At 51.0% G+C, this 26,180-nt stretch overlaps 1 protein-coding gene across 28 annotated transcripts in view; it reads right to left on the bottom strand.

The window, feature by feature from the left end:
- The window catches only part of TBL1X (transducin beta like 1 X-linked), a 252,978-nt gene that overhangs the window by 19,044 nt on the left and 207,754 nt on the right, over window positions 1-26,180 (bottom strand). For all 28 annotated transcript variants that reach the window (XM_086387904.1, XM_086387922.1, XM_086387916.1 and 25 more), the window contains 6 exons: window positions 13,189-13,334; window positions 7,850-8,114; window positions 4,117-4,249; window positions 3,329-3,470; window positions 1,766-1,829; window positions 1,534-1,631 (listed from right to left, as the gene is read on the bottom strand). In XM_086387904.1, the coding sequence (XP_086244030.1) occupies window positions 1,534-1,631; window positions 1,766-1,829; window positions 3,329-3,470; window positions 4,117-4,249; window positions 7,850-8,114; window positions 13,189-13,334 (848 nt within the window). The remainder of the gene's footprint in view (window positions 1-1,533; window positions 1,632-1,765; window positions 1,830-3,328; window positions 3,471-4,116; window positions 4,250-7,849; window positions 8,115-13,188; window positions 13,335-26,180) is intronic.

The following is a 26,180-nucleotide window of genomic DNA, read 5'->3' as shown; positions in this document are numbered from 1 at the left end:
AAAAAAAGATCTCCACCCCAGAAGACAAAGGAAGTCACGAATGCTTCTGAACACATTATAGTGTTGGGGAGACACTTGGGGAAGAAGCCGGAGGCAGTTCAATGCAAAACATTTGGAATTAATTCTCAACTGGAATTTTCAGCTAAATTGGAAACTTGACGCCTCCCTGTCATTGACATTTTAACAAAGATCTTCCTTTAGGAAAAACTGGCTCTACTTTGTATCAATAGCGCTAATGTTCCTGGCGAGATACTGACAGCACTGAGTGTGTTTGAAAAACTTCAGGCCAGCTCCAGCGCTAAGTCGCTTCAGTCGTGTCTGACTCTCTGTGACCCCAGGGACTGTAAGTCCATCAGGCTCCTCTGTCTGTGGGATTCTCCAGGCAAGAACACTGGAGTGGGTTGCCATGCCTTCTTCCAGGGGATTCTCCCCATCCAGGGATGGAACCTGCGTCTCTTATTTATAAGTCTCGTGCATTGGCAGGCGGGTTCTTTACCACTAGCTCCACCTGGGAAGCTCTAGACCAATTAACATTTTTATCCCCCGCTCCACTGTGTGGTTTATAGCATTTTAGTTCCCTGACCGGGTACTGAACCTGGGCCCCGAGCAGGGAAAGCGCCAAGTCCTAACCACTGGACTGCCAGGGAAGTCCCAGAGATTTTTTTTTTGATGGAGATTGGTCCTGAGTGTTCATTGGAAGGACTGATGTTGAGGCTGAGACTCCAATCCTTTGGCCCCCCGATGCGAAGAGCTGACTCATTTGAAAAGACCCTGATGCTGGGAAAGATTGAAGGCAGGAGGAGAAGGGGACGACCAAGGATGAGGTGGTTGGATGGCATCATCGACTCGATGGACATGAGTCTGAATAAACTCCGGGAGTTGGTGATGGACAGGGAGGCCTGGCGCGCTGTAGTCCATGGGGTCGCAAAGAGTCGGACACGACTGAGCAACTGAACTGAACTCTTTTTTCTTAACTGAGCCAGTCACAAGTCTGGCATGGCAGAGAATATATAAACACTTTCACAATTCTGACACAACTTCACATACCACATCAGTTGTTGTAACAACTTACTATCAGTTCAGTTCAGTCACTCAGTCGTGCCTGACTCATTTGTGATCCCAAGGACCTCACAACTTACTATGTGTTACCTTAAACACACACTGGACAAAAGTAAACATGACTTATCCAAAAGCTTTTATGGATCAGAAATACAGGTTAGCCACTCTGGGTTAAGCACGCACCGAGGGCCAAAGCCAGTATCCCTAACTTAAATTTCATCCCTGAGAAGATATTATTTTCAAGAACACTGTTATTATTCCTGCCACAGTTGATTCATCATGGTAGACAGTCTCTCACTCAGAGGTTCTAGAATTCCAGAAGATCAAAACCACAGAAGCTCACAAAACCTCCAAACAAGGCCCCTTTGGTTTCTTAAGGGGGAGGTAGAATTTCCAGAATTCAAAGAAACCGTGATGTTTCCCGAGAGATTAAACATAGCTGAAAAAAGCAAGGTATCTCACGCACTCACTCACTTTGTCTACTCCAGCACTCAAAATGTAATTGCCCTTCTTGTTCCACTTCAAGGCGAAGATGGGGCCTTTATGTTGGCCTAAGGTGCTGGCCAGGTTACCTGGTAGGTTAAAAACAAAGAGAGAAATCAGGGTGACTTCTGAGACACGCTCGGTCTATACCCCAGATGATGGCAACTGAAAGTACCCCCTCTTCCAACCCTGACGCGAGGGAGGCGGGGCCAGGAGGACTTACCATCCTCTGTCCATATTCTTGCAAAACCATCATAGGAACCCGTAGCCAGCAGTGTCCCGTCACTCTGTGGGCCAGAAACACACACCAACACAAACTATTTATTACAGCCTGCAGGCAGGGCCTCCATTCCCCGAGCAGGGGTCGGTCAAACTCACGGCCCCTGAAACAGAGCTGCAGACTCCTGACCTCTGGGCCACCAGGGGAAGTCCCAGGCTTCCTTCCCCAAAAATCATCACAAGGCCAGGGGGCGAGGAAAACACACCGCACCCCGTCACCAATGACGACACCAATAAAAGACACCGTACGAAAAGTTACTGAGTGACTTTGGGAGACCTTGACGAGCTTTGAAATAGCTGCAGATACTCTGACAAGAGAAGAGTTTGTGATGAAATGACAGGACATCCAGGAACGTGATAAACCATTGGTGGGAATGCAAACTAGCACAGCCACTACTGAGAACAGTGTGGAGATTCTTTAAAAAACTGGAACTAGAACTGCCATACGACCCAGCAATCCCACCGCTGGGCATACACACCGAGGAAACCAGAACTGAAAGAGACATGTGTACCCCAATGTTCATCGCAGCACTGTTTATAATAAATAGCCAGGACATGGAAGCAACCTAGATGTCCATCAGCAGATGAATGGATAAGAAAGCAGTGGAACATATACACACTGGAATATTACTCAGCCATTAAAAAGAATGCATTTGAATCAGTTCTAATGAGGTGGATGAAACTGGGGCCTATTATACAGAGTGAAGCAAGTCAGAAAGAAAAACACCAATACAGTATACTAATGCATATATATGGAATTTAGAAAGATGATAATGATAACCATGTATGCGAGACAGCAAAAGAGACACAGATGTACAGAATAGTCTTCTGGACTCTGTGGGAGAAGGGGAGGGTGGGATGATCTGAGAGAATAGCATTGAAACATGTATATTATCATATGTGAAACAGATCGCCAGTCCAGGTTCAATGCATGAGGCAGGGTGCTCGGGGCTGGTGCACTGCGATGACCCAGAGGGATGGGATGGGGAGGGAGGTGGGTTCAGGATGGGGAACATGTGTATACCTGTGGCGGATTCATGTCAAGTATGGCAAAAACCACTATAATATTGTAAAGTAATTAGTCCCCAATTAAAATAAATTAATAAAATAATATCAAAAACAGAAAAAAATAAAAAATAAACTGTATAGTCCAAAAAGGAAAAAAGAACGTGATAAAGAGAAAGTGAAAAGATGCTGGAGAGCTGTGTGTGTGTCCGGGCACAGATGCTGAGGGTCGGGTGGGAAGTTCGCATCTCCCTGGGCACACCTCAGGGTACCCCCACATAACAGGCTTCCTGATAAAGCCGCCAGACTCTTCCTGCCGCCGACGTGCAGCTTACTGAACACCATCCGGCTGGCGGTCGGCCCGGACCCCCGGGGGGGCTGACCCACAATCCCGTCCCCTTCCTGGGGTCCGCCCCAGCTCCGCCCAACACCACAAGCCGTCACCGAGGTCGCGGGGACTGCACAGGTGTCCCTGACGGCGTCCGGGAGGGAGGCAGCTTACGTTCCAGTCCAGCGAGGTGACGTCTTTGTTACTGGGGACGTCGTGGCCCCCCTCCCGGATACAGTGCCTCAGCACCAGCTGCGTGGAGCCCCCATTGCTGTTTTCATTCAGGTTCCATATCCTGGCGGTCGAGTCTCCGGACCTGCGCAAGGAACACAGCCGGCCCTCAAGCTTCCGGGCCCAGAGCAAGCAACTCCCACTGTTGCTTGTCGCCTGGCTGGGTCTCTATCTTTTTAATGTCGCTCCAAAAAAAAAAATCACTGTGGTTTTCTCTCTCCACTCTTAGGTGCCCTAATCATTTTAAATGTCTGTGCATAGCTTTCCACACAGCTGAGAAAACAGCTGAATACGGACTTTTGCACAGGCTTAGACACCCCAAGGGTTCCACCCCGCTCAAAGCCCTGCTCTGTATGCTCTGAGAAGATTTCACACATGACGTAGAAAGGGAGTGTCTATCCCAGGAGGAAGGACTCGGACACCTGGACCCCGGGCACCCCCCAATCTGATCCTGGAGGACTCGGACCCCTGGAACGTGGGCACCCTCCATGTGACCCTGGAGGACTCGGACACTTGGACCCTGGGCACCCCCCAACCTGATCCTGGAGGACTCGGATACCTGGACCCTGGGCAACCCCCAACCTGACCCTGGAGGGCTCAGAAACCTGGACCCTGGGCACCCCCAAGCCTGACCCTGGATGACTTGGACACTTGGACCCCAGGAACCCCCCAACCTGATCCTGGAGGACTCGGATATCTGGACCCCGGGCACCCCCGGCCTGACCCCTTACCCCGAAGCCAAGAGGTCACTGACAGGGTTCCAGGCACAAATGAACACCTCGGACTCGTGGCCCCGAAGGACGGTGGCTTTGCTGGGCGGGATCTCCACGTCTCCATCTATTTCCATTGGTTTCGAGTGATTATCTGTCACGGGGAACAGGACAGGACACGTGTCTCACTGACATGGAAGAAACCCATCCATCCTCAGAACATGTAAGCTTGACAGATAACTTCCTCCGCTGCACTGCCAGGTCACTTGTGACAATTGTAACCAGGTGATGGCTTCTGTGAAGTCTTCACAGTCTCCAAATTTGATAGGGGAATTAAAAACTGGTGTTTATTCTTTGTAACTAGGGCCAGGCTCATAGGTAATAACAATGGGAATGAGACTGGACACAAACAGACAGCTGTCTCTTGAGCAGAATTTGAAGCTTTCTTCCCTGTCTTAGTGAACTCCGGGAGTTGGTGATGGACAGGGAGGCCTGGCGTGCTGCAATTCACGGGGTCGCAAAGAGTCGGACACGACTGAGTGACTGATCTGATCTGATCTCTGTCTTTTATTTCTACAGTAAAAAGACCCCTATTTTGTTACATTTTCCTAAGAAGTCAATGAGGAGAGGGGGACGCAGAGGATGCGATGGTTGGATAGCATCACTGACTCAATGGACATGAGCCTGAGCCAACTCCGGGAGATGGTGATGGACAGGGAAGACCAGCGTGCTACAGCCCATGGGGTCTCAAAGAGTCAGACACCACTGAATGAACAAGAGCAACACAGTGAAATTAGGAGTTTCTGAACACCAAAGGCCATCTCACTCTTTGTTATATGCCTAGAACTTAAGTTGTGCTGTTGCTGGTTAAGTCGCTATGTCACGTCCGCGTCTTTGTGACCCGGCTTCTCTGTGCACAGGGATTCTCCAGGCAAAAATACTGAAGTGGGTTGCTGTTTCCTCCTCCAGGGGATCTTCCCGACCCAGGGATCGAACCCGCATCTCTTAGTATCTCCTGCGCTGGCAGATGAGATCTTTACTGGTGAACAACTTAGCAACTGAACAAGTCAGTTGCAAATACTGCTACTAGAATGCAAGTTACAATTCAAACGACAGTGAGAATAATTAGGATACATATAAAGTTTCCTCAGCAAAAGTTCCTTCTGTTGACGGGACAAGTGATTTTATGAGACATCTTCCTGAGGCGTCACCTCCTTACCTACGAAGCTCCCACACGGACACGCAATCCTTCTTCCAGAAGGCTCACCACTCACAACCCCTTGGCCTGCTAACAACCTCATGGTCTTGGGACTCCAATGCTATTTTCTTACTGGAGCTAAGTGTGTTCCAGGCTTTTGAAGCCATGCAGACACAGCCCAGATGACCCAATGGGGACTCCAGGTTGTGAAAGGGTGGTGGCGACAGGTCATGGTAGATGCCGCACAGAAGAGACTCATCCTGGATCATGCTTTAGCGTTAAGTCGCTCAGTCATGCTGACTCCTTGCGACCCCATGGACTGTAGCCCGCCAGGCTCCTCTGTCCATGGGATTTCCCTAGGCAGGAATACTGGAGTGGGCTGCCATTTCCTCCTCCAGGGGATCTTCCTGACCCAGGGATGGAACCTGGGTCTCCTGCCCTGCGGGCAGATTCTTTACCATGTGAGCCCCCAGCAAAGTCCTGAAAAGTGGATCCACTTTTTCCCCTTCTATGTGGCACAAGAAAGAAGGTTCTTGAAGGTCAGAATGAAGTCTAACTTCAGACGCTGTAAGTCTCGCTGAAGCCGCCTTTTAATAAGAGCAGGTGGGACAGAGTAGAAGTTGGAAACAGTGGACACTGCATGCGTGTGTATGTGTGTTGCGGGGGGAGGCCGGTGGCCAGCCCTCAGGTGGAAAGTAACCCCATTGCAGAGGCCCCCTCAAACGAAGGAGGAGCTGGGAGCTTCCAGCGCAGCTTGAGGTATGCACCTGTCTCCACGTGGCTACGCTCCCTTGGCGTTTTAGATTGAAAGAAACGGTGGAGTTTAAAAAGTTTGCAAGATTTCTGTAACAGCAGTAGGTACGTAGATTTCTCAAGCCTCACCAATTACGCTTCCTTTCTGGGGTGGAAGGTGAAGAAAACGGGGACGTTCACCTTCTGGGCTGTAGCTGAAGCAAACGAGGATGTTCACCTTCTTCCTGTTTTACTTTTAGCACCTTGACGGAGAGACCCCATGTGACTGGGCACACCCACGAATGACGTGCAGGCACAAGCCACGTTATCTTTTCTTCTCCTTTCCTGGGACCCTGTCCTTGCGAACCTTGTGAACAATGATTATGGGGCCTGCTGATGGGAGGTCATTTGATTCGACACTGCACAGACAGTCTTGAAGCCATCCTGCATGGCAGCCTGGCCCTTCTCTCTGCCCAGTGGTAGAGCCGTGTCCCGACTCCAGTGGGGAGAGGCCTCGGCCCGGAGATGACAATCTTCCCCCTCGGGTGTGCACAGCACTTCAGAGGGAAGGGGCGTTCAAAATAGGGAAGAAGACACACTCACTGGCAGAGACTTACATGCATGTACATACACACACACTCTGAACGTAGAACTTCCTTGAAGCTGTCTCTGAATTTGTAAGCAGGAGGTTCTCTGGCCTTCCCTGGCGGCTCGGATGGTAAAGAATCTGCCTACCAATGCAGGAGACGCAGGTCCGATCCCTGGGTTGGGAAAATCCCCTGGAGAAGGAAGTGGCTTGCTCCAGTGCTCTTGCCTGGGGCATTCAATGGACAGAGGAGCCTGGCGGGCTACAGTTCATGAGGTTGCAAAGAGCTCTCTGCCTCATTTCGCACACACTTTTGGGCATTAGTTAACAAGAACACTGCTGCAACCAGCCACATAAGTCGGCATTCGCTATGTGGGCCTGGTAACCTCTCAGTGACCATGGGCTCTGAGTGTCATGTCAGAATCTGTCTGCAGGGCAGGACAGTGCAGGGCGCCTCCAGAGATGAGACCCTTCTGAGCCGGGCGGTGTTCACACGGCAACACGACTACCTTTACACCCAGTGAGCTGTCAAAGCAGCAGAACTCCTACAGCAGAGGATGTGCAGGTATTAAAGAGTCACATCATCGGTACCACGTATACATTTAGACAGCCAGCGGGAACGTGCTGGGGCTTCCCACGTGGCGCTCATGGTAAAGAACCCGCCTGCCCACGCAAGAGACGGGGGCTCGATCCCTGGCTTGGGAAGAGCCCCTGGGCGGAGGAAACGGCGACCCGTTCCACTACTGTTGCCTGGAGAAGCCCGTGGACAGAAGAGCCTGGCAGGCGAAAGCCCACAGGAGTCGCAGAAGAGGCGGAAGTGACGGAAGCGACTTTGTGCACACACACGCATGGGAATATGCTGTTGTGATGCAGGGAGCTCTGTTAACAACCTAGGGAGGAGATGGGCTGGGACGGAGCTTCAAGAGGGAGGGGACATATTTATCACGTGTATACCTATGGCTGCTTCGTGTTGATGGACGGCAGGGGACCTATGTATACCTATGCAGACGCTGGTGTTCATGGATGGTGGAAACCAACACGATACTGCACGTTAATTATTCTCCAATTAAACAAACCAACCACGTCTAAGGACTTCGATGGGAAAATTGGAGCAAGAAGGCCTCCTGGGTGCAGAGTAAGCAAACGCTAGCCAAGGCCTGCAGGGCACCGTCCAGCGGACCCAGCCAGAGTCAGAGGACACTAGAGAAGCCCGCTGGGACCAGGCATCCCACACTCACTGATGGCGTGTGCTCCGTTCTCCTCCCCGTTGACTGTGGCCTCCCCGTTCTTTGGTGGGTTTTGCTGGGAAGCAGCCGCAGGTGCTGCTGTCGTGGCCGCTGCTGCTGCGGCTGCTGCCGCCGCTGCGGCTGCTGCGGCCGCGGCCGCCTGCTGCTGGGCCAGCTTCTCCCGGAAGGCCTGCTGCCGCGTCTGCACCACGTCCGGCATCACTGCGTCGATCAGGGACAGGGACTCGATGGGGCGGCCATCGAACACCGTGCCGTCCTGCGGACAGAGCCCCGGGGAGGGGGGTGGGTCAGCTCCGGCTGGGCGTCTCCTGGGTTGGAAACGCAGGTGCCTGGGGCCCCGGGGAGGCGTGGGGGGCTGGGACTGGGAAGGGGTGGCCCATAGACACCCAGCACTCGGTCAATAACAACATGAACCCAGACGTGAGGGGGTCACCCCAAGCCTCCTATTTCCCATCACGACCGGAGGGCTGCAGTGGTCTCAATGGAAGGGGGCGATCGTGCTCCTCAGGGCAGGGGGGCATCTGGGAAAATCTGGAGGCGTGTCTGGTGGTCATGACTGCGGGGGGGTGCAGCTGGCATGTAGTGGGGAGGGACCAGAGATGCCACCCAACATCCTGAAGTGCACAGGATGCCCCCTCCGCTCTGAGAAGTCTCTGGCTCAAGCTGGAAAGTCCTGCGCCCCCCCACCCCCAACAATCAGGCTCTGACTCATAGCGTATCTTTCCATCTGACATTATCAAACGCATGTTCTGCCATGTGAAGTGACTTCCGGGGACTCAGGATGCAGACAAATGCAGCCACGATATTCCTAACAATGGCACCGCTGAGTTACCACGCCTATTTCCTCGGCTTCCTCTCAGTTTCCTAGTTTCCATCAGGGATGAGGAAAAAAAAAATCTCCTACCCTTTTAGAAAACACAGGAGGGAGTAAGAGAGTCCTTTCCTGAGAAGGTGCTCTGATTATTAGAGTCACAAGAAACTCCAGGCCTCTCGCTGTGCCTGCTAGATGTTCAGACAGGTTTTAGACCGTTTTCCCTCATAAATCAGGAAGAACTGAAGGACGTACGTACCACCTACACAGTACTCGAATGAAACAGCACCCCAGCCGACTACCGGATACTACACGGTATTTGAAAATTAGGGAACAGAAAACAATGTAGAACGTGGCAAAAAGAAGCCACCCTCATCCCCTGATTATGCCCATGGAGTGGCCAGTGTTGACCGGCTGGCCAGACGGCTTCTACATCACCTTCCTTCTTTGCATATTCATGCCCCAGACGCATGACGATTTTGCAAAAGGTAGCAACTGCGCAGAGTAATAAAACGCTTCCTTGCCTAAACTCTAAACGCACACCGTCTCACTCGTAACAACCGGAAAGCTAAGTGATCAATGAGACGACCTTGCAGTCTCCTCTAGGCGATGTTGGACTTTGAATTGACAAGGGAGAGAAGGTATGGAAATGAAAGCCGTGGAAACTGGGTGTGTGTGTGTGGATATGTGTGTGTGTATGTGTGTGTGAAAGTCACTCAGTCATGTCTGACTTTTGCAACCCCTTCTCCAGGCCAGAATGCTGGAGTGGGTAGCTGTTCCCCTCTCGAGGGGATCTGCCGAAGCCCACGATCAAACCCAGGTCCCCTGCATTGCAGGTGGATGCTTTACTATCTGAGCCACCAGGGAAGCCCAAGAATACTGGAGTGGGTAACCTATCCCTTCTCCAGGGGATCTTCCTGACCCAGGAATCAAACCTGGGTCTCCTGCATTGCAGGCGGATTCTTTACCAGCTGAAAATTCTTTGCCTTTACAAGGGAAGCCCATATGTGTGTGTGTGTGTGCCCATGTATATGTGTGTGTGTGTGGATGTGGATATGTGTCTGTGTGTGTGCCTGTGTGGGTATGTGTGTCTGTATACATATCTGTTACGCGTATGTGCGTTTGTGTGTATCTGTGTGTGCGCAGAGAAATCCAATCACAGCATCGCATAATCTGAGAGCTGGGGTCCTGTACTCCTATCCCCACATGTGTTTTGTGGGAAAAAATAAAAGAGACTTAGATGGGGTCACGTTGCCAGCAGAAGATCCCGGGCACCCCGATGTCTGAAAAGGAAAGAGGAGATTGCCTGCTGTTGGGCAGGAACGCCTACAGTATCCGCAGACAGCCAGGTGTTCTCTGAGATGCGGGGTTTTGGAAAACGACAGAGGAACGCATGTGAGAGAATGTGAGATACACTACTTCTGTGATTGTAAAAGCTTAAGGGAAAGTGGAGGTAAATGCTACAAAGAAAAGACAGGCCTGCAAGGATGAGAAAGGGGAAGAGCAGGCGGAGGAAAGCGTGGAAGGGTGCAGGGAGATGGGCTCGAGGGTGGGGTGATCGTGGGAGCGGACTTCTGGTAGTGAAGGGGAGGGGGCGCATGGCCACTGAACGGGGTCAGCTGTGCTGGATGCGTTGGAACAGAAAACGGGGACTTGGGGCACAGCAGTGTGCTGGATGGAGGTGGGGTGTGGGTAAACAGAGGCAGGACGAAAGAGAAAGGGTGGTAAGTGCAGTTACAATCAGAGGGAGTCAGACTGAGACTCCGGGAAGACCCGGACGTCACAGGAGGCCCCGGGATCCTCAGAGGACAGTCCCCAGACGGAAGCAAAGCAGGTGGGAAGGGGAGCTGTCTTGACCCCTCACCCTTTATCTTTAAAAGGCTTCAGTTCAGTTCAGTTGCTCAGTTGTGTCTAGCTCTTTGCGACCCCCTAGAATACAGCACGCCAGGCTTCCCTGTCCATCACCAACTCCCGGAGTTCACTCAAACTCATGTCCATTGAGTCAGTGATGCCATCTAGCCATCTCATCCTCTGCCGTCCCCTTCTCCTCCTGCCTTCCGTCTTTCCCAGCATCAGTGTCTTTATAAATGAGTAAGCTCTTCGCATCAGGTGGCGAAAGTACTGGAGATCCAACTTCAGCATCAGTCATTCCAATAAACACCCAGGACTGATATCCTTTAGGATGGACTGGTTGGATCTCCTTGCAGTCCAAGGGACTCTCAAGAATCTTCTCCAACACCACAGCTCAAAAGCATCAATTCTTTGGTGCTCAACTTTCCTTATGGTCGAACTGTCACATCCATACATGACTACTGGAAAATCCATAGCTTTGACTAGACGAACCTTTGTTGACAAACCTTTGTCTCTGCTTTTTAATACGCTTTCTGGGTTGGTCATAGCTTTTCTTCCAAGGAGCAACAAGCACCTTTTAATTTCATGACTGCAGTCACCATCTGCAGTGATTTTGGAGCCCCCCAAAATAAAGTTTCTCACTGTTTCCATTGTTTCCCCATCTATTTGCCATGAGGTGATGGGACCAGATGTCATGATCTTAGTTTTCGGAATGCTGACTTTTAAAAAAGGTTACAATAACCCACTTAAAAACTGCTATAAAATTGGCCCCGATATGCACATACCCTGATCTATAAAGAGGGAGGGTATTTAAGCAAATCGGGAGCAACTTAAATGTACACGTCTGGTCCCAACCTCCCGGAAGCAGCTGTGCAGTGAGAGCTCTAACAAAGCCATCGCTTGAAATAACCCTCTTGAACTCAACAGTACTCATCCCTCCGCTTCGATCTTCTGGGAGTGGCCTCACTCAGGTTCCAGTAAAACACAGACTCTAGTGAAATGACTCACAGGGTCCCTCTTCCACCGAACTGCTGAGAGACATCCAGGAGGAAGGGTCATTTCCGTGCCCGAGGCTGGCCCATGCCCATCGTGAGGCAGGGCTGAGCCTTGAACGAGGCGGGTCTGACCTCCCAGGGTCCACTACACGCAGATGGACGTGTTTCAGCACGTTTCCCACTGTTTGCCCTCCATGGTGGGCGGAATCCGCAGATACAGAAGGGCTGACTGTGGGACCTGAGCACCCCCTGTGGATTCTGAGAGACGACCGTATAAATCAGCATCCTTTTCAATGCATCATGATGACCGCTTTACGGTGAACGGTGTCAGATTCTTGATCTCCAAAGAAGATTTAGCTTGGGGCCAGGGACCAGGGTTGATCACTGAAGAGCTTTTGTGTAGCAGAAGTTTTATTAAAGTATAAAATGGGACAGAGAAGGCTTCTGACACAGATATCAGAAGGGGGACGAAGAGTGTGACCCTCACTAGCGTTGAGTTCAGTTGCTCCATTGTGTCAGATTCTTTGCAACCTCATGGACTGCAGCACACCAGGTCTCCCTGTCCATCAGCAACTCCAGGAGTTTACTCAAACTCATGTCCATTGAGTCGGTGATGCCATCCAACCATGTCATCCTCTGTCGTCCTCTTCTCCTCCTGTCCTCAATCTTTCCCAGCATCAGAGTCTTTTCCAATGAGCCAGCTCTTTGCATCAGGTGGCCACAGTATTGGAGTTTTAGATTCAACAGCAGTCTGTCCAATGAACACCCAGGACTGATCTCCTTTAGGATGGACTGGCTGGATCTCCTTGTAGTCCAAGGGACTCTCAAGAGTCTTCTCCAACTCCACAGTTCAAAACTATCCATTCTTCGGTGCTCAGCTTTCTTGATAAGTCCAACTCTCACATCCATACATGACCACTGGGAAAACCATAGCCTTGACTAGATGGAGTGTTACCAGGGTAAGCAAGGGAGCTATATCCTTTCTCATTAATTATTACAATAAATCAAAAGAATGTCTCAAGTTTGTGAAAACTTTACCAGACCAACTCACATAATTTACATTGTAAGATAACAGCATTAGCCAGAAGGTTTTCAGGAAGGAGAAAGTGTCCTCAAGCAGGAGATACACTGTTGTCATATAATCCTTAGGACAGAGTTTAAAGTGAGCTGTTTATGTACTCATGAGTTCAGGCTTAAACAAACAAACAAACAAACAAAAAACCATTTTGTGTGACTAAGACTTAAGGAATGTCAAGGGGGAAAAAAAAAAAAGATGTTTGTCCTTTCCTCTTCCTTGAGAATTTCAGGCCCCTATCTTCACCTTGAGAACCCCAGACCCCTTTCTCCTTCTCCTCCTCCTTGGGGACTCCGGACTTCTTATCAACCTGCCTAGGCATTGCCTCTCTCAGTAATACCACTGTGACCAACCAGTCCACAACCATCTATGGGCCTTGGGAGCTGGCTCCTTGGGTATCACAGCACTGGGATCCCCTGCTGGAGAAAAGGATTTAGCACAAAGGGAGAGGGGACCGTAATGCACTGGGAGAGGCCGTGGCAAACTCCCTTGCTAAGGTCTTCTCAGAGTGCCCAGGCTGCCCAGGGTGGGGGCGTGCTGCAAGGCCCACATCCTAACCCCCCGCCTCCCCAACCCTTGGGAGGAGGGCCCACATTACCTCGTTGATGCTGATTTCGGCCTCCACATACTGCAGGCCCTTCTGCAGGATGGAGATGAGGGCGGCGGGCGGCACTAGGGTCCCATTGATGTTGGACTGGCTGATATGGCTCTCGATACCGAATGTGAACGCCGAGTGGGAAAAACCTGCAGGAGCACACGGGAGGTGGGGAGGGAGGGTGGGGTTCCATGAGCAGGCACCCCTGGGGGGTCAGACGCACCTAACGAGTACGCGGCAGGGGGGTGCGGTCATGCTCACAGGACGCCCAGCCTCTGGTGTGGGCGGTGTCCCAGAGGCAGACGGCAGACCAAGGTGTGACTGCATGGAACAGCTGGTAAAAAAGCAGAGGTTTAAAAAAAAAAAAAAAAAGAAAGCGCCTTTCCAGTGCCATTATTATTATTTAAACAAAGAAACAACTTATTTAAAAAAAAAATTTTTTTTGGCTACCAAGTGCCACGAGTGGGATCTTAGTTCCCGGACCAGGGATCGAACCCGTGGCCCCACCGCACCCCCGCACTAGGAGCTGAGGAGTCTTAACCACTGGGCTGCCAGGGAAGTTTCCCCCTCCCCCCATCCCCAACCCTTTCCAGCGTTATAAAAGCAAAACAGAGGTCACAGTCTGCCCCATTGTAGACGTTACAGAAGTCGGATCCCAGGCTCTGTGTGCCTGGGTCCTGCACGGCTCCTTCCAGAAGCTCACGCTGATGTCTGCTGGCAGGAGCCCCCTCCCAGCATTCGGGGCAAATGAAGCTCACCACCAACAGTGGGAAGAAACACGAGGTGGTTCTGTACCCATCGCGGGGTAACCTTGAGTCGCTTTACAGAACTGGGCATGTCCCTACCCGACCCTTGGCTAAGGGCTGAAGGGTCCCCCCACACCCTGCAAAGCCCCTGCAGCACCCTCGTCAAATGCCTCTGCACGAACCCACTGACAACACTGGGCAGGTGAAAGGTAGTCACAGATAAGGCGTGCGCGGAGCTGCCTGGATGAAAATATGCAGGGAGAAAGACTGGGCTGCTGACTACACGGAACAAATGAGGCGTGTGTCAAAGGAGACTGCTGTAACAAACGAGGCCGTGTCAATGCAGGAGGCTGCCGGGCCAGGAAGGAGGTTTTTGGGGGCCTTCGGGTTGGGGAGGGAATGGTCTGAGGCATAAGTTTCCTTTCTGCTCTGTCACCTGTTGGGGGGTCCCGGGCACCCCACCTCCATCACTTATGAACATCTTGCCATCAAGACTGGCTCATCCTATGTGCTGGGGTGGGTAGAGGGGTTGGGGAGGGGGAGTCTCATGGGGGAACCTGCACACTGCCTCCCCACCTCACTTTCCTAGGACACCCCCTTCATCAGCCGGATGATGGGCTGCCCGCCCCCAGGTCCCCCAGCCTCCATCCGGGTCAACAAATACAGCCAGCCTCTGCAATATACAGAACAGCCAGCAAGATGGCAATGTTACTCCACGCAAGGAGAGCCGTTTCTCTTCCTCCACTCCTCCTCCTCATGGCCTGATTATTAAGAATATATGCAATAGGCACTTGATTCATATTTATTTCCAGAGTAATACTGCAGAGCCTGCTACTGACTTCCCGTGTTATTTCTTTACAAGCCGGAACCACCTACATGAAACTGCAGGACAGCACCTTGGAGGCTCTGTCTCCAACACAGGGTCCCTGTGCTCCTGTTGTTGGAAGGGCATGAGCAGAGGAAGGCCCTTTGCAAATCGGCCTTCTGTTTTTCCTTCTGACTTGTTCTCTCTCTGGCCCTCCTTTGCCCTAACCACTGCTGCCACAACAGAAACATCCAGCCCTGTCTTCACCAAAGACCTTATTCTCTGCATCTCCGCCACCACACACAGAGCCTTAACCTCCAAGCTCTCTCATCCAGTTTCCGGCAAGGGTGCATGAGAAAAACCCCAGGTCAGCAGACAGAGAAGGACAGAGTGAGTATCATCGGCTGAGAGACACCCCAACCCCATGGACTCCCTACGTACTCTGGTCCACCGTGGCTTCTGTCTTGTAGAATTCTTCCCGGGTGACCATCTGACCCACTGACTTTTTCCATCTCCTTATCTGTGTCTCCACCAGCAGATCGGACAGGATGCTGGACTGAGAGTCATCTGCTTCCCTCCTGGTATCGTCACAAGGTCCAGAGCAGGACTACGCCCACTGGGTAATAACAAGACACCACCCGCCAGGCCCGACAGTGCCCACAGCTGACCAGGTCTTGCTTCTAATTGAAGAACGGTTCCTAATTCATGTAAGCCTTCCCACCACCACCTTCCCTCCCTGCTGGCTCAGATGGTGAAAGAATCTGCCTGCAATGTGGGAGGACCTGGGTTCGATCCCTGGGTTGGGAACATTCCCTGGAGAAGGGAATGGCAACCCACTCCAGTATTCTTGCCTGGAGAATCTCCACGGACATAGGAGCCGTGGGGGTCGCAAAGAGTCGGACATGACTAAACGACTAAGCACGCACAGGACCGTGTGCAGTCTCTCCCTTGTACCCTTCTCTTCTTTTTAGGAATCAGGTCCCGAGATCACCCTTGGGGTCTGACACAGGCCACGCACTAGCTCCAAGCTTGTGGCTGGACACCCGTCTCTCAGCCCACCACAAAATTCCACCTGGAACCTTCTGCAGAGCATTCCCCCAGGGCATAGCGTGGGCTATGGCCAGGGCCCCCAACAAATAACATCTCAGCAACTGACGGAGCAGCAGTCAGAGAGAGGTCACACTTCCGGTGTATGTCTTTGTCCGTTCCAGCTGCTGTAAGAAAATCCCACAGCCTGCGTGGTGTGAGCCACAGACATTTATTTCCCACAGTTCTGGAGGCTAAACTCCAAAATCAAGGCACTGGCACGTTCAATGTCTGCTGAGAACCACTTTATGGACCAGACACATGACTACGTTTTTCCCGTAACCTCAGGAGCAAGAAAGCTCTGTGGGGCCTCTTACAAGGGCACTAATTGCATTCACGAAGGCCCATCCTCAGGACCTGATCAACACCTAAAGACTGAACTTCCAAATATTAACTGGGGATAGTTGTTCAGTTGCTCATTTGTGTCTGACTCTGCGAACCCAAGGACCGCTGCACACCAGACTCCTCTGTCCTTCACCATCTCCCAGAGTTTGCTTAAACTCACGTCCACTGAGTTAGTGATGCCATCCACCATCTCATCCACTGTTGCCTGCTTCTCCTCCTGCCCTCAATCTTTCCCAGCAACAAGGTCTTTTCCAATGAGTCAGTTCTTCACATCAAGTGGCCAAAATATTGGAGTTTCAGCATCAGTCCTTCCAGCGAATACTCAGGGTTGATTTTCTTCAGGATGGACTGGATGGATCCCCTTGCCATCCAAGGGACGGACTCTCAAGAGTCGTCTCCAACACCACAGTTCAAAAGCATCAGTTCTTCTGTGCTCAGCCTTCTTTATGGTCCAACTCTCATATCCATACACGACTACGGGAAAAACCGTGGCTTTGACTCTATGGACCAGGGTTACATTTAAACGTATTGAGGGGAGGCTTGCAAAATTCAGTCTGCAGTCACCTTGGAAATCTGCCATCTCTGGGAAGGACGCTACCTGTAGGGTGGCCCAGCCTCCACCACCATCTGCGCCCACCCCTCCCAATCGGACTCCAGGGCTACTGAGCACATTCACTTGCAGCTTGCCGGTCCTATAGCTTCTGTGCCTTAAGCGTGCTCAGCTTTCAGCACACCTCTCCTTCCACCCAACAAGACGTGGAAACAAAGAACGGACTATCAGCGGGTAGAGACGGAAACGCTTGGGACTGGCTCAGTGGCAGGCGTGCAAGTTGGTGAATAGGGGCAGAATAGAGAGCTTGGTGGCACCTGGATGGCCGATCCAGGTGACAGCTCAGTGTGAGTGCCGTTGCTGTGCACTGGGGCAGCCGCTGAAGCTCGGAGACCTGCCCACTACTTAGTAAGAGGCGTCCCCGATGAAGCACTCCTCAGGAAGGTTTCTCAACCGTCACATGTGAACCAAACTGTTCTTTGTTGTGAGGAGTGCTATGTCCTAGGTGTTACAAGATTTAGCAGCATCTATGATCTCTACACACTAGGTGCTTGTTTTTTGTTTGGGGTTTTTTTTTTTTTTTTGGCTGCCCTGCATGATCTTAGTTCCCAAACCAGGGACCGAATCCATGGCCTTGGCAGGGGAGGTGTGGAGTTCTAACCACGGCACCAACAGGGACGTCTCATTACACACCAGGTGTTAGCAGCAAGCCTTCCATAGTCGTGACAACCGAAAAGGTCTAACTAACCCCAGTACGGCAGAGAACCAAAGGCCCACAGGAAGCACACCCCCCTTAGTGACACACTCCTCAGGTCTACATCACGGACACATGTGCTTCATTTATAAACACCACGGGTGGATTGCTGTCACTGAAAACCAAGCCACAGAATTCAGGTAACACATAGTCATGGGGGGCGGGGGGAGCGGGCAGATAACCAGGTGAAGGAAGAGTATTTTTGAAGAGAAAAAAGGGTATAATCATGACAAGATGGGAAAGGTTTGCATGTGCTTAGTCACTCAGTCCGGAGAAGGCAATGGCACCCCACTCCAGGACTCTTGCCTGGAAAATCCCATGGACGGAGGAGCCTGGTATACTGCAGTCCATGGGGTCGCTAAGAGTCGGACACGACTGAGCGACTTCACTGTCATGCATTGGAGAAGGAAATGGCAACCCACTCTAGTGTTCTTGCGTGGAGAATCCCAGGGACAGGGGAGCCTGGTGGGCTGCCGTCTATGGGGTCACACAGAGTCGGACACAACTAAAGTGACTTAGCAGTAGCAGTCACTCAGTCGTGTCTGACTTTTTGTGACCTCCATGGACTGTAGCCCACCAGTCCACGGGAATCCCTCTGTCCATGGGATTCTCCAGGAAAGTATACTGGAGTGGGTTGCCATGCCCTCCTTTGGGGGATCTTCCCAGCCCAGGGAGCAAACCCAGGTCTCCTGCATTACAGGCGGATTCTTTACTGTCTAATCCACCAAGGGGAAGATTTATACTACATTTTTTATAAGGCACAACAAGACCATCAAGAGTTAAGTATGCACCCCATCTGTTCACTGCAGCATCATTCACAATAGTCAAGACATGCAAACAACCTAGATACCCATCAACAGGTGAACAGATAAAGATGACATGGTACATACAGAAAATGGAATATTACTGAGCCAAGAAAAAGAATGAAACAATGCCATTTGCAGCAATGTGGATGTAACTAGACATTATCATACTAAGTGAAGTGAGTCAGAGAAAGACGAAAATCAAATGATAGCACTTATATATGGAGTCTCTTTTAAAAAAAAAGCACTAATGTACTTATTTACAAAACAGAAACAGACATCCAGATTTAGAAAACAAACTTGTGGTTACTAAAGGGGAAGGGAGGGAAGGGATAATTAGCAGTCTGGGATTAACAGAGACACAGCACCATACACAGAACAGATAACCACCAAGGACCTATGGCATGGCACAGACAACTATAGTTAATACCGTGCAATAACCTATAAAGTAACAGAAGTTTAAAAAGAATATAAAAAAAAATTAAATAAAAAAATTAAAAGAATATCAATATATACATGTATGGGGCTTCCCTGGTGGCTCAGTTGGTAGAGAAGCTGCCCGCAATGCGGGAGGACCTGGGTTTGATCCCTGGGTTGGGAAGATCCCCTGGAGAAGGGACAGGTCGCCCAGTCCAGTATACTGGCCTGGAGAATCCCATAGTCCATGGAGTCGAAAAGAGTTGGACATAACTGAGCAACTTTCCCTTGTACTTGCTAAACAGCTGGAACTAACACACATTGCAGATCTACTATACTTCAATAGAAACAATACATTGAAAAAAAAATAAGATTTTGAAGAGCACTATTCTTCCCATTTGGGGTGACAGGTGCTAGGAAAGCAGCGTGTGCATGGATGTCCTCACCCACCGCTGCTGCTGCTGCTGCTGCTGCTAAGTCGCTTCAGTCGTGTCCGACTCCGTGCGACCCCATAGACGGCAGCCCACCAGGCTCCCCGGTCCCTGGGATTCTCCAGGCAAGAACACTGGACTGGGTTGCCATTTCCTTCTCCGATGCATGAAAGGGAAAAGTGAAAGTGAAGTCGCTCAGTCGTAGCCAACTCTTAGCGACCCCATGGACTGCAGCCTACCAGGCTCCTCCATCCACAGGATTTTGCAGGCAAGAGTACTGGAGTGGGGTGCCATTGCCTTCTCTGCCTCACCCACTAGGCAACCCAAATAGATTGAAAACCAAGCACATGCTTTGTTTGCTGCTTAACCACTAAGCCAGACCTCTTTGACAAACAACCTCCCAAAGCATTCGAGCTGTGCAGTGAACCGTCCTGCCCAACTAATGTCGGCCTGATTCATCAGCAGAACCTGCTAAAGAATCACTCACTGGCCCTTGGAAACACTGCCTATTCAGCGGAGAAAGGCAGACACGTAATATTCGGGCAGCCGTGAGGCCGGTGGTCCACCTTCGGCTGAAACAAAGGCACCCGGGCTGGGAAGATCCCCTGGAGAGGGGAAAGGCTACCCACTCCAGTATCGGGGCCTGAAGAATCCCGTCGACTCTATAGTCCATGGGGTCACAAAGAGTTGCACACGACCGAGCGTGTCCAACTCTTAACATTAAAGGCAGCATCAAAGGCACTTGTTTGAGGCACTAAATGCAGAGTCTTTATTAAGGACTTCATAGACTTAATACTGGGAATACTGACAGCTATCCAAAGCCAGTGGGCACAATATGAAACTTGTCCAGACCAGGGATATGCAGCCCAGGGCCCACGCTGCCTGTGTTTATAAATCAAGTTTTATTGGCGTAGTCACTGCCCATGGGTTGATATGCTACCTGTGGCTGCTTTCACAGTGCAACGGCAGAGCAGAGTCGTTGCAAGAGACACAGTATGGGCCGCGAGTGAAAGTACAAGTGTGCGTTGCTCAGTAGTGTCTGACTCTTTGCGACTCCACGGACTGTAGGCCAGCAGGCTCCTCTATCCATGGGGATTCTCCAGGCAGGAATACTGGAGTGGGGTTGCCACGCCCTCCTCCAGATGGGCCACAAAGTCAAAAATATCTAGGATATGCTCCTTTATAGGAAATGTGCGCCAGCTTGACTATTCCGTGTCTATTGTATATGCACACTGATGTGTCCATGTGTTCAGTAGCTTAGCTGTGTCCACCTCTTTGCGACCCCACAGACTGTAGCCCGCCAGGCTCCTCTGTCCATGGGATTCTCCATGCAAGAATACTGCAGTGGGTCCCATTTCCTTCTCCAAGGTATCATCCTGACCCAAGGATCGAACCCGCATCTCTGGCATCTCCTACACTGGCAGGAGGATTCTTTACCAACTGTGCCACGTTGGAAGCCCATGTATACACATATGTACAAAAATATGCATGTATATCTACGTGTACCCACAGACGTATGTGCAAATGTATATATATATTTATATATATATGGACCCGCAGACACAGACCACACGAAAGCAAGTGTCGCGGTCTACCCTGTATCCATTCTTCCCTTTCTTACTGCTATGGACTAAATGCCTGTCTCTCAACATTCATACACTGAAAATGCACTCCTTAAGGTGGTGGTGTCTACTTTTGAACTGTGGTGCTGGAAAAGATTCTTGAGAGTCTCTTGGACTGCAAGGAGATCCAACCAGTCCATCCTCAAGGAAATCAGTCCTGGGTGTTCATTGGAAGGACTGATGTTGAAGCTGAAGCTCCAATCCTTTGGCCACCTGATGCGAAGAGCTGACTCACTTGAAAAGACCCTGATGCTGGGAAAGATTGTGGGTAGGAGGAGAAGGGGATGACAGAGGATGAGATGGTTGGATGGCATCACTGACTCAATGGACATGGGTTTGGGTAAACTCTGGGAGCTGGTGATGGACAGGGAGGCCTGGAGTGCTGTGGTTTGTGGGGTTGCAAAGAGTCGGACACGACTGAGTGACTGAACTGAAAAAGTGGTGGTGTCAGGGAGGTGATTAGGACATGAGGGTGGGGTCCTCACAAATAGGGTTCGTGTCCAAACATGGACACGGACAAACACTCAGTTCACGACTTAACCTGCGGGACGACATATGACTTTCTTCCCACAACACCTTCCTGGCCTGTTAGCAGCCCGCAGTGACTCTGCCGGCACCTGGGAATTCCTACCCTCGATAATGGTGAGAAAAACTGTTGGGTGTTTACGAGCCACTCAGCCTGCAGCCTTTTGTCACAGGAGCCGAAAAGGCCCCAAGACGTACCTCCTGCCCTGTGTGATTGACAAGGTGACGGTACCCGTAGCTGCTGTTCACCGAGCACTTCCCTAAGTGTCAGCCGGCAGTACTAGAGCTTTCTAGGTGCTAGACGGGACCCAAGACCCGTATGTGTACCCACAGACAGGTTACCCATGGTAACCTGGCTGATCTGACACGAGGAACCGAGGACTCACTCTCCTTCTCAAAAGCAGTGAAGAGTCTGCAGACCTGAGCTTGGCCTTGGAAGCCTCTCATTTCCTGCACTAAGAAGCTTGGCCATCTCTCACTATACCTCACCAGGCTGCCTTTGCGAGAAGCATATATACCACTTTCCCGCAGTACACCTCTGCTTAAGACTCTGCTCCCTTGGTCTACCACGGTGGTTCGTGGTTGTGAAGTGTGTGCACTTCTGTCGGCCAGAGGAAGACATGGGCAATATATGGAAATACTTTTGCTTGTCACCAGAGGGTGTGTTGCTGTGCAGTTGCTAAGTCTTTGAACAACATTCCACGCGTCTGCTACAGTTTTTTTATTACGAAGCGGGGTGACAGAGGATGAGGTGGCTGGATGGCATCATCGACTCAAATGGACTCTGAGCAAACTCCGGGAGATGGTGATGGACAGGGAGGCCTGGCGTGCTGCGGTCTGTGGGGTCACAGAGATTCGGACATGACTGAGCGACTGAACAATGGCAACTTTCTATTCGAGGAGAGAACACACTTCACCAGCCTGGGCCTGCCCTCGTTGGCTTCCTTCTCTGACCAACAAACAGGTGGAATTAGGTGATCGCCAAGGTCCCTTTCAATTCTAAAATTCTATACAGAGGAAGGAACGGCCTCATTGTCCCAGTTGAACCCACAAGATCTTGATTTACGGAGGTGAGTGAGTGACGACACACAGAGATTAAGACCACCAAGAACCCGTGACTTGCAGTTCCTGTGGGAAGGGGCCATGCCACGCTGCCAGGGATACAAGAAAGGTTATCGTATCAGGGGCCACATCACCAAGAAACAGACAGGAACTAGACTACAGCTTTATGGAAACGAGGGTGAGCAAGCAGCTCTGTGGGAACGTTGCCCACTGGACAGACGACAGAGTTAGAGTCTGTGTGCTTGGGAGGTCTCTATCATGATTTTCACGAGAGCCACCTCTGAGAAAGAGACAGCGAGCCCACTGATGGCTCTTGCCATCAGTCCAACCCTACAATAATGAAGGCCAAGCAGCCACTGGTTGACACGCTCATCCATTCCAACTGGCTATGCGGATGGAAGCCCAGTTCAAAAATCACTGCAGATGGTGACTGCAGCGATGAAATGAAAAGACGCTTGCTCCTTGGAAGAAAAGCCATGACAAAACTAGACAGCATATGAAAAACCAGAGATGGTACTTTGCCGACAGAGGTCTCAACGGTCAAAACCTGTGATTTTTCCAACAGTCGTGTATGGATGTGAGAGCTGGACAATAAAAAAAGGCTGAGCACCCAACAACTGATGCTTTCGAACTGTGTCGCTGGAGAAGATTCTTGAGAGTCCCTTGGACTGCAAGGAGATCCAACCAGTCCATCCTAAAGGAGAACAGTTCTGAATATTCACTGGAAGGACTGATGCTGAAGCTGAAGCGCCAATCGTTTGGCCACCTGATGCAAAGAGCAAACTCACTGGAAATGACCCTGATGCTGGGGAAGATTGAAGGCGGGAGGAGAAGGGGAAGACAGAGGATGAGATGGTTGGATGGCATCACCGACTCAAAGGACATGAGTTTGAGCAAGCTCCGGGAGTTGGTGAAGGACAGGGAAGCCTGGCGTGCTGTGGTCCATGGGGTCGCAGAGAGTCGGACACGACTGAGCGACTGAACAACAAACAATCGGGAATGGCACCTAACAATGGGATCATCTCTGGAAACAAAAGCGTGGGCTGCTACGGTAGATGCGGTGTTTCCTTGCTTCTGGAGCATCCCTGGGCACAGAGCAGTCAGCACTCTCTGTCCATTCCCCTCTGTCCATTCTCCCTGGATCAGTTTTCTGCCACAGAACCGCAGCGGCCTGCAACACGGCCCGCGTCCCTCTTGGTGTGGGGGACCAGGAGACTCGGGTGTGGGGGCGTTGGCGAGAGTAGAGGTAACAAATAAAAAGGAAGAGAGGCTGAGAGCAGTGAAGCGGATGCTGTTGCTGTTCGGTCACTAAGCTGTGTCTGACTCCCTGTGACCCGGTGGACTGTTACCCACCAGGCTCCTCTGTCCATGGGATCTCCCAGACAGGGATACCGGAGTGGGTTGCCATTTCTTTCTCCAGGGGATCTTCCCAACCCAGGGATCGAATCCAAGACTCCTATGCTGGCAGGTGGATTCTTTACCACTGAGCCCAGTTAAGTGCTGAATCACTGAAGTTGCTCAGTCGTGTCCCGGCTCTTTGTGACCCCATGGACTGCAGCCTACCAGGCTTCTCCATCCATGGAATTTTCCAGGCAAGAGTACTGGAGTGGGTTGCCATTTCCTTCTCCAGGGAATCTTTCCAACCTGGGGATCGAACCCAGGTCTCCCACGTTACAGGCAGACGCTTTACCGTCCGAGCCAACAGGGAAACCCAGTTAAGTGGCAGCTGGGTCCAGGAAATCAAAGAGAGGAAAATACACACACACACACACACACACACACACACACATGCTGTAAACAGGCAAGGCGGGAGAAGAAGATACCATCCCCTCATCTTTGGGGGCTAATTTATCATCAGTTCACTTCTTCTTTTTGGACGTGCTGCATTTGTCTCGCCAGAGGATTACCTTTTCTGCCCGGGAAACCGCTAACCCCAGTTTCATTCATGGTCAACAGCACAAATATTCACTGAGTTGTTTTTGACTCTGCAATCTGCAATCACTGCACACGTGCACATCGACTTTATTGAATCTAAACCAACTCCCCCGCCCCGAGACCCAGCCCCCACTTTCTGTCCTAATTCTCTCCTATCTTGCTGGGGAATAACTTGAGCACAGGCAGGCTGCTCTCAGGGCTGCAGACCTACTCCCACTGACCCGCCGTAACGTGGAATTTGGTATAAAATGGAACTGCTTGGAAGGCGCCCAAAAGACATAGCAGGAGGACCTCGTTAAAAATAGGGTTTTGCTTCTAACATCTGGCCTGGACCCCAGGGGTGGCGGCTGAGTGCGGGCCTGCCAAGATGTTTAATATCCCCCAAACCTGGGAGGGCTCCAGGAGGAGAAGACATTAGTCAGGTTATAAATGCAGGGTGCTATTTCCTCCCGGGGCCGACCAACTGTGAGGGGAGGCAGCTCGCACACGAGGGGCGTCGGGGCGCGCTCCCCCAGACCCCAGCCCTGGCTTCCAGCCGCCACGCAGAGAAGCAAGGTTTGGGGCCAGCCCCTTTTGGCCCCATCACCCCAAGAGCCCTTGAACCCTCATAAAGTTTGGACTCGCTATTTTGTTAATTGGGGAATTCAACCATGACCGCCAACACAGAGATTTACGATGGATGACACCGTAAAAATTACAATAATAGAAACATACACACATACACGCACACACATGACTTAGGGGGAGGAGAAACAGAGAAAGCAGTTTGGAAGAGAGAGGGAACAGTCTTATCACTAGATGCTTGATGCAAGTGCTGTTCTTACCTGGGGGTAATTTCCTCCAGTCCCTCTTACTTCTGTAAATTGATTTTTCACACGCTTAATTCTTGTGGTCCTAGAATTTTACACCCCTGTTCTTTCTTAACCTAACAGAGTATCAGCACTTCTCCCAGTGACTCATTAGTCCCGGCCACCATTCTGCCAGAGATGGTAAAGAGTTTGCCCCCAAGGCAGGAGACGCGGGTTGGATCCCTGGGTTGGAAAGATCCTAGAGGTGGACACGGCAACACTCTCCAGTAATCCTGCCTGGAGACTCCTATGGAAAAGGAAGCCTGGTGGGCTTATAGTCCATGCGGTCGCAAAGAGTCACTCCAAAGGGTCCACTGAAGCGACTTAGCATTCACACCATTCCAGTGGAGTCTCAGTTTTCACAGAGAGTCACCCCTCATGTGCATGGCCTTCAGATTTCATTTTCAAAAACTAGCCAACGGGCTTCCCGTCGGACACCCCGGCCTTCACCTGCTGCCCGTGACCCAGAGTCCCTGTACTTCCTTCCCCTTCCTCCCATCCTGTATCCTTTGTAGTTCTTGCCAAGATGCGTCTTCACCCCTCAACAGTGTAACCGGCTTTTGCTGAGCCTTGTGACATTAACGCAGGCCCTTGATGATGTTGCTTGAAATGCTCTGCTTCCTTTTTCCCCTGAAGAGTTCTAGTTCAAATGCCTCCTTCTGTCTGCACCCCTCCCCTGCTCCCCTGTGAACACCGCCAACCTCACATTTAGCAGCCCTTGTGTCAAGACACCTGTTTATTCCCTAGGTGGGGAGAAAAAGACTTCCTCCTCTAGTGTGTCTCCTTCCAACCCTAGCACTAGGGCAGTGCCACCACTCAACAGGGCCAGCGAGAGACATTTGGTAGAGCTGAAAATCCTGACAACTGCTTAATTGGGGCACATCACATTCCTGGAGAGTGCCCGTACCTCTGATGGTACCTGAAACAATTTTACAAAGCACGGGGGGTAGATATTTTATTTTATTATTATTTTTTAAGATATTTTAAAATCTAACAATTATTGTTTTAATTGTGCATTATGCAAACACGATAGTAGATGTATTTGAAAATTTAGTGAAAAGTTAAC

Source organism: Bos grunniens, chromosome X (assembly GCF_055505025.1).
Source record: "Bos grunniens cultivar Pamir isolate PY7600 chromosome X, Bosgru_T2T1.0, whole genome shotgun sequence".
Classification (NCBI taxonomy): domain Eukaryota; kingdom Metazoa; phylum Chordata; class Mammalia; order Artiodactyla; family Bovidae; genus Bos; species Bos grunniens.
Note: the sequence above shows the minus strand (reverse complement) of the source record. Positions and strands in the feature narration are given on the sequence as shown.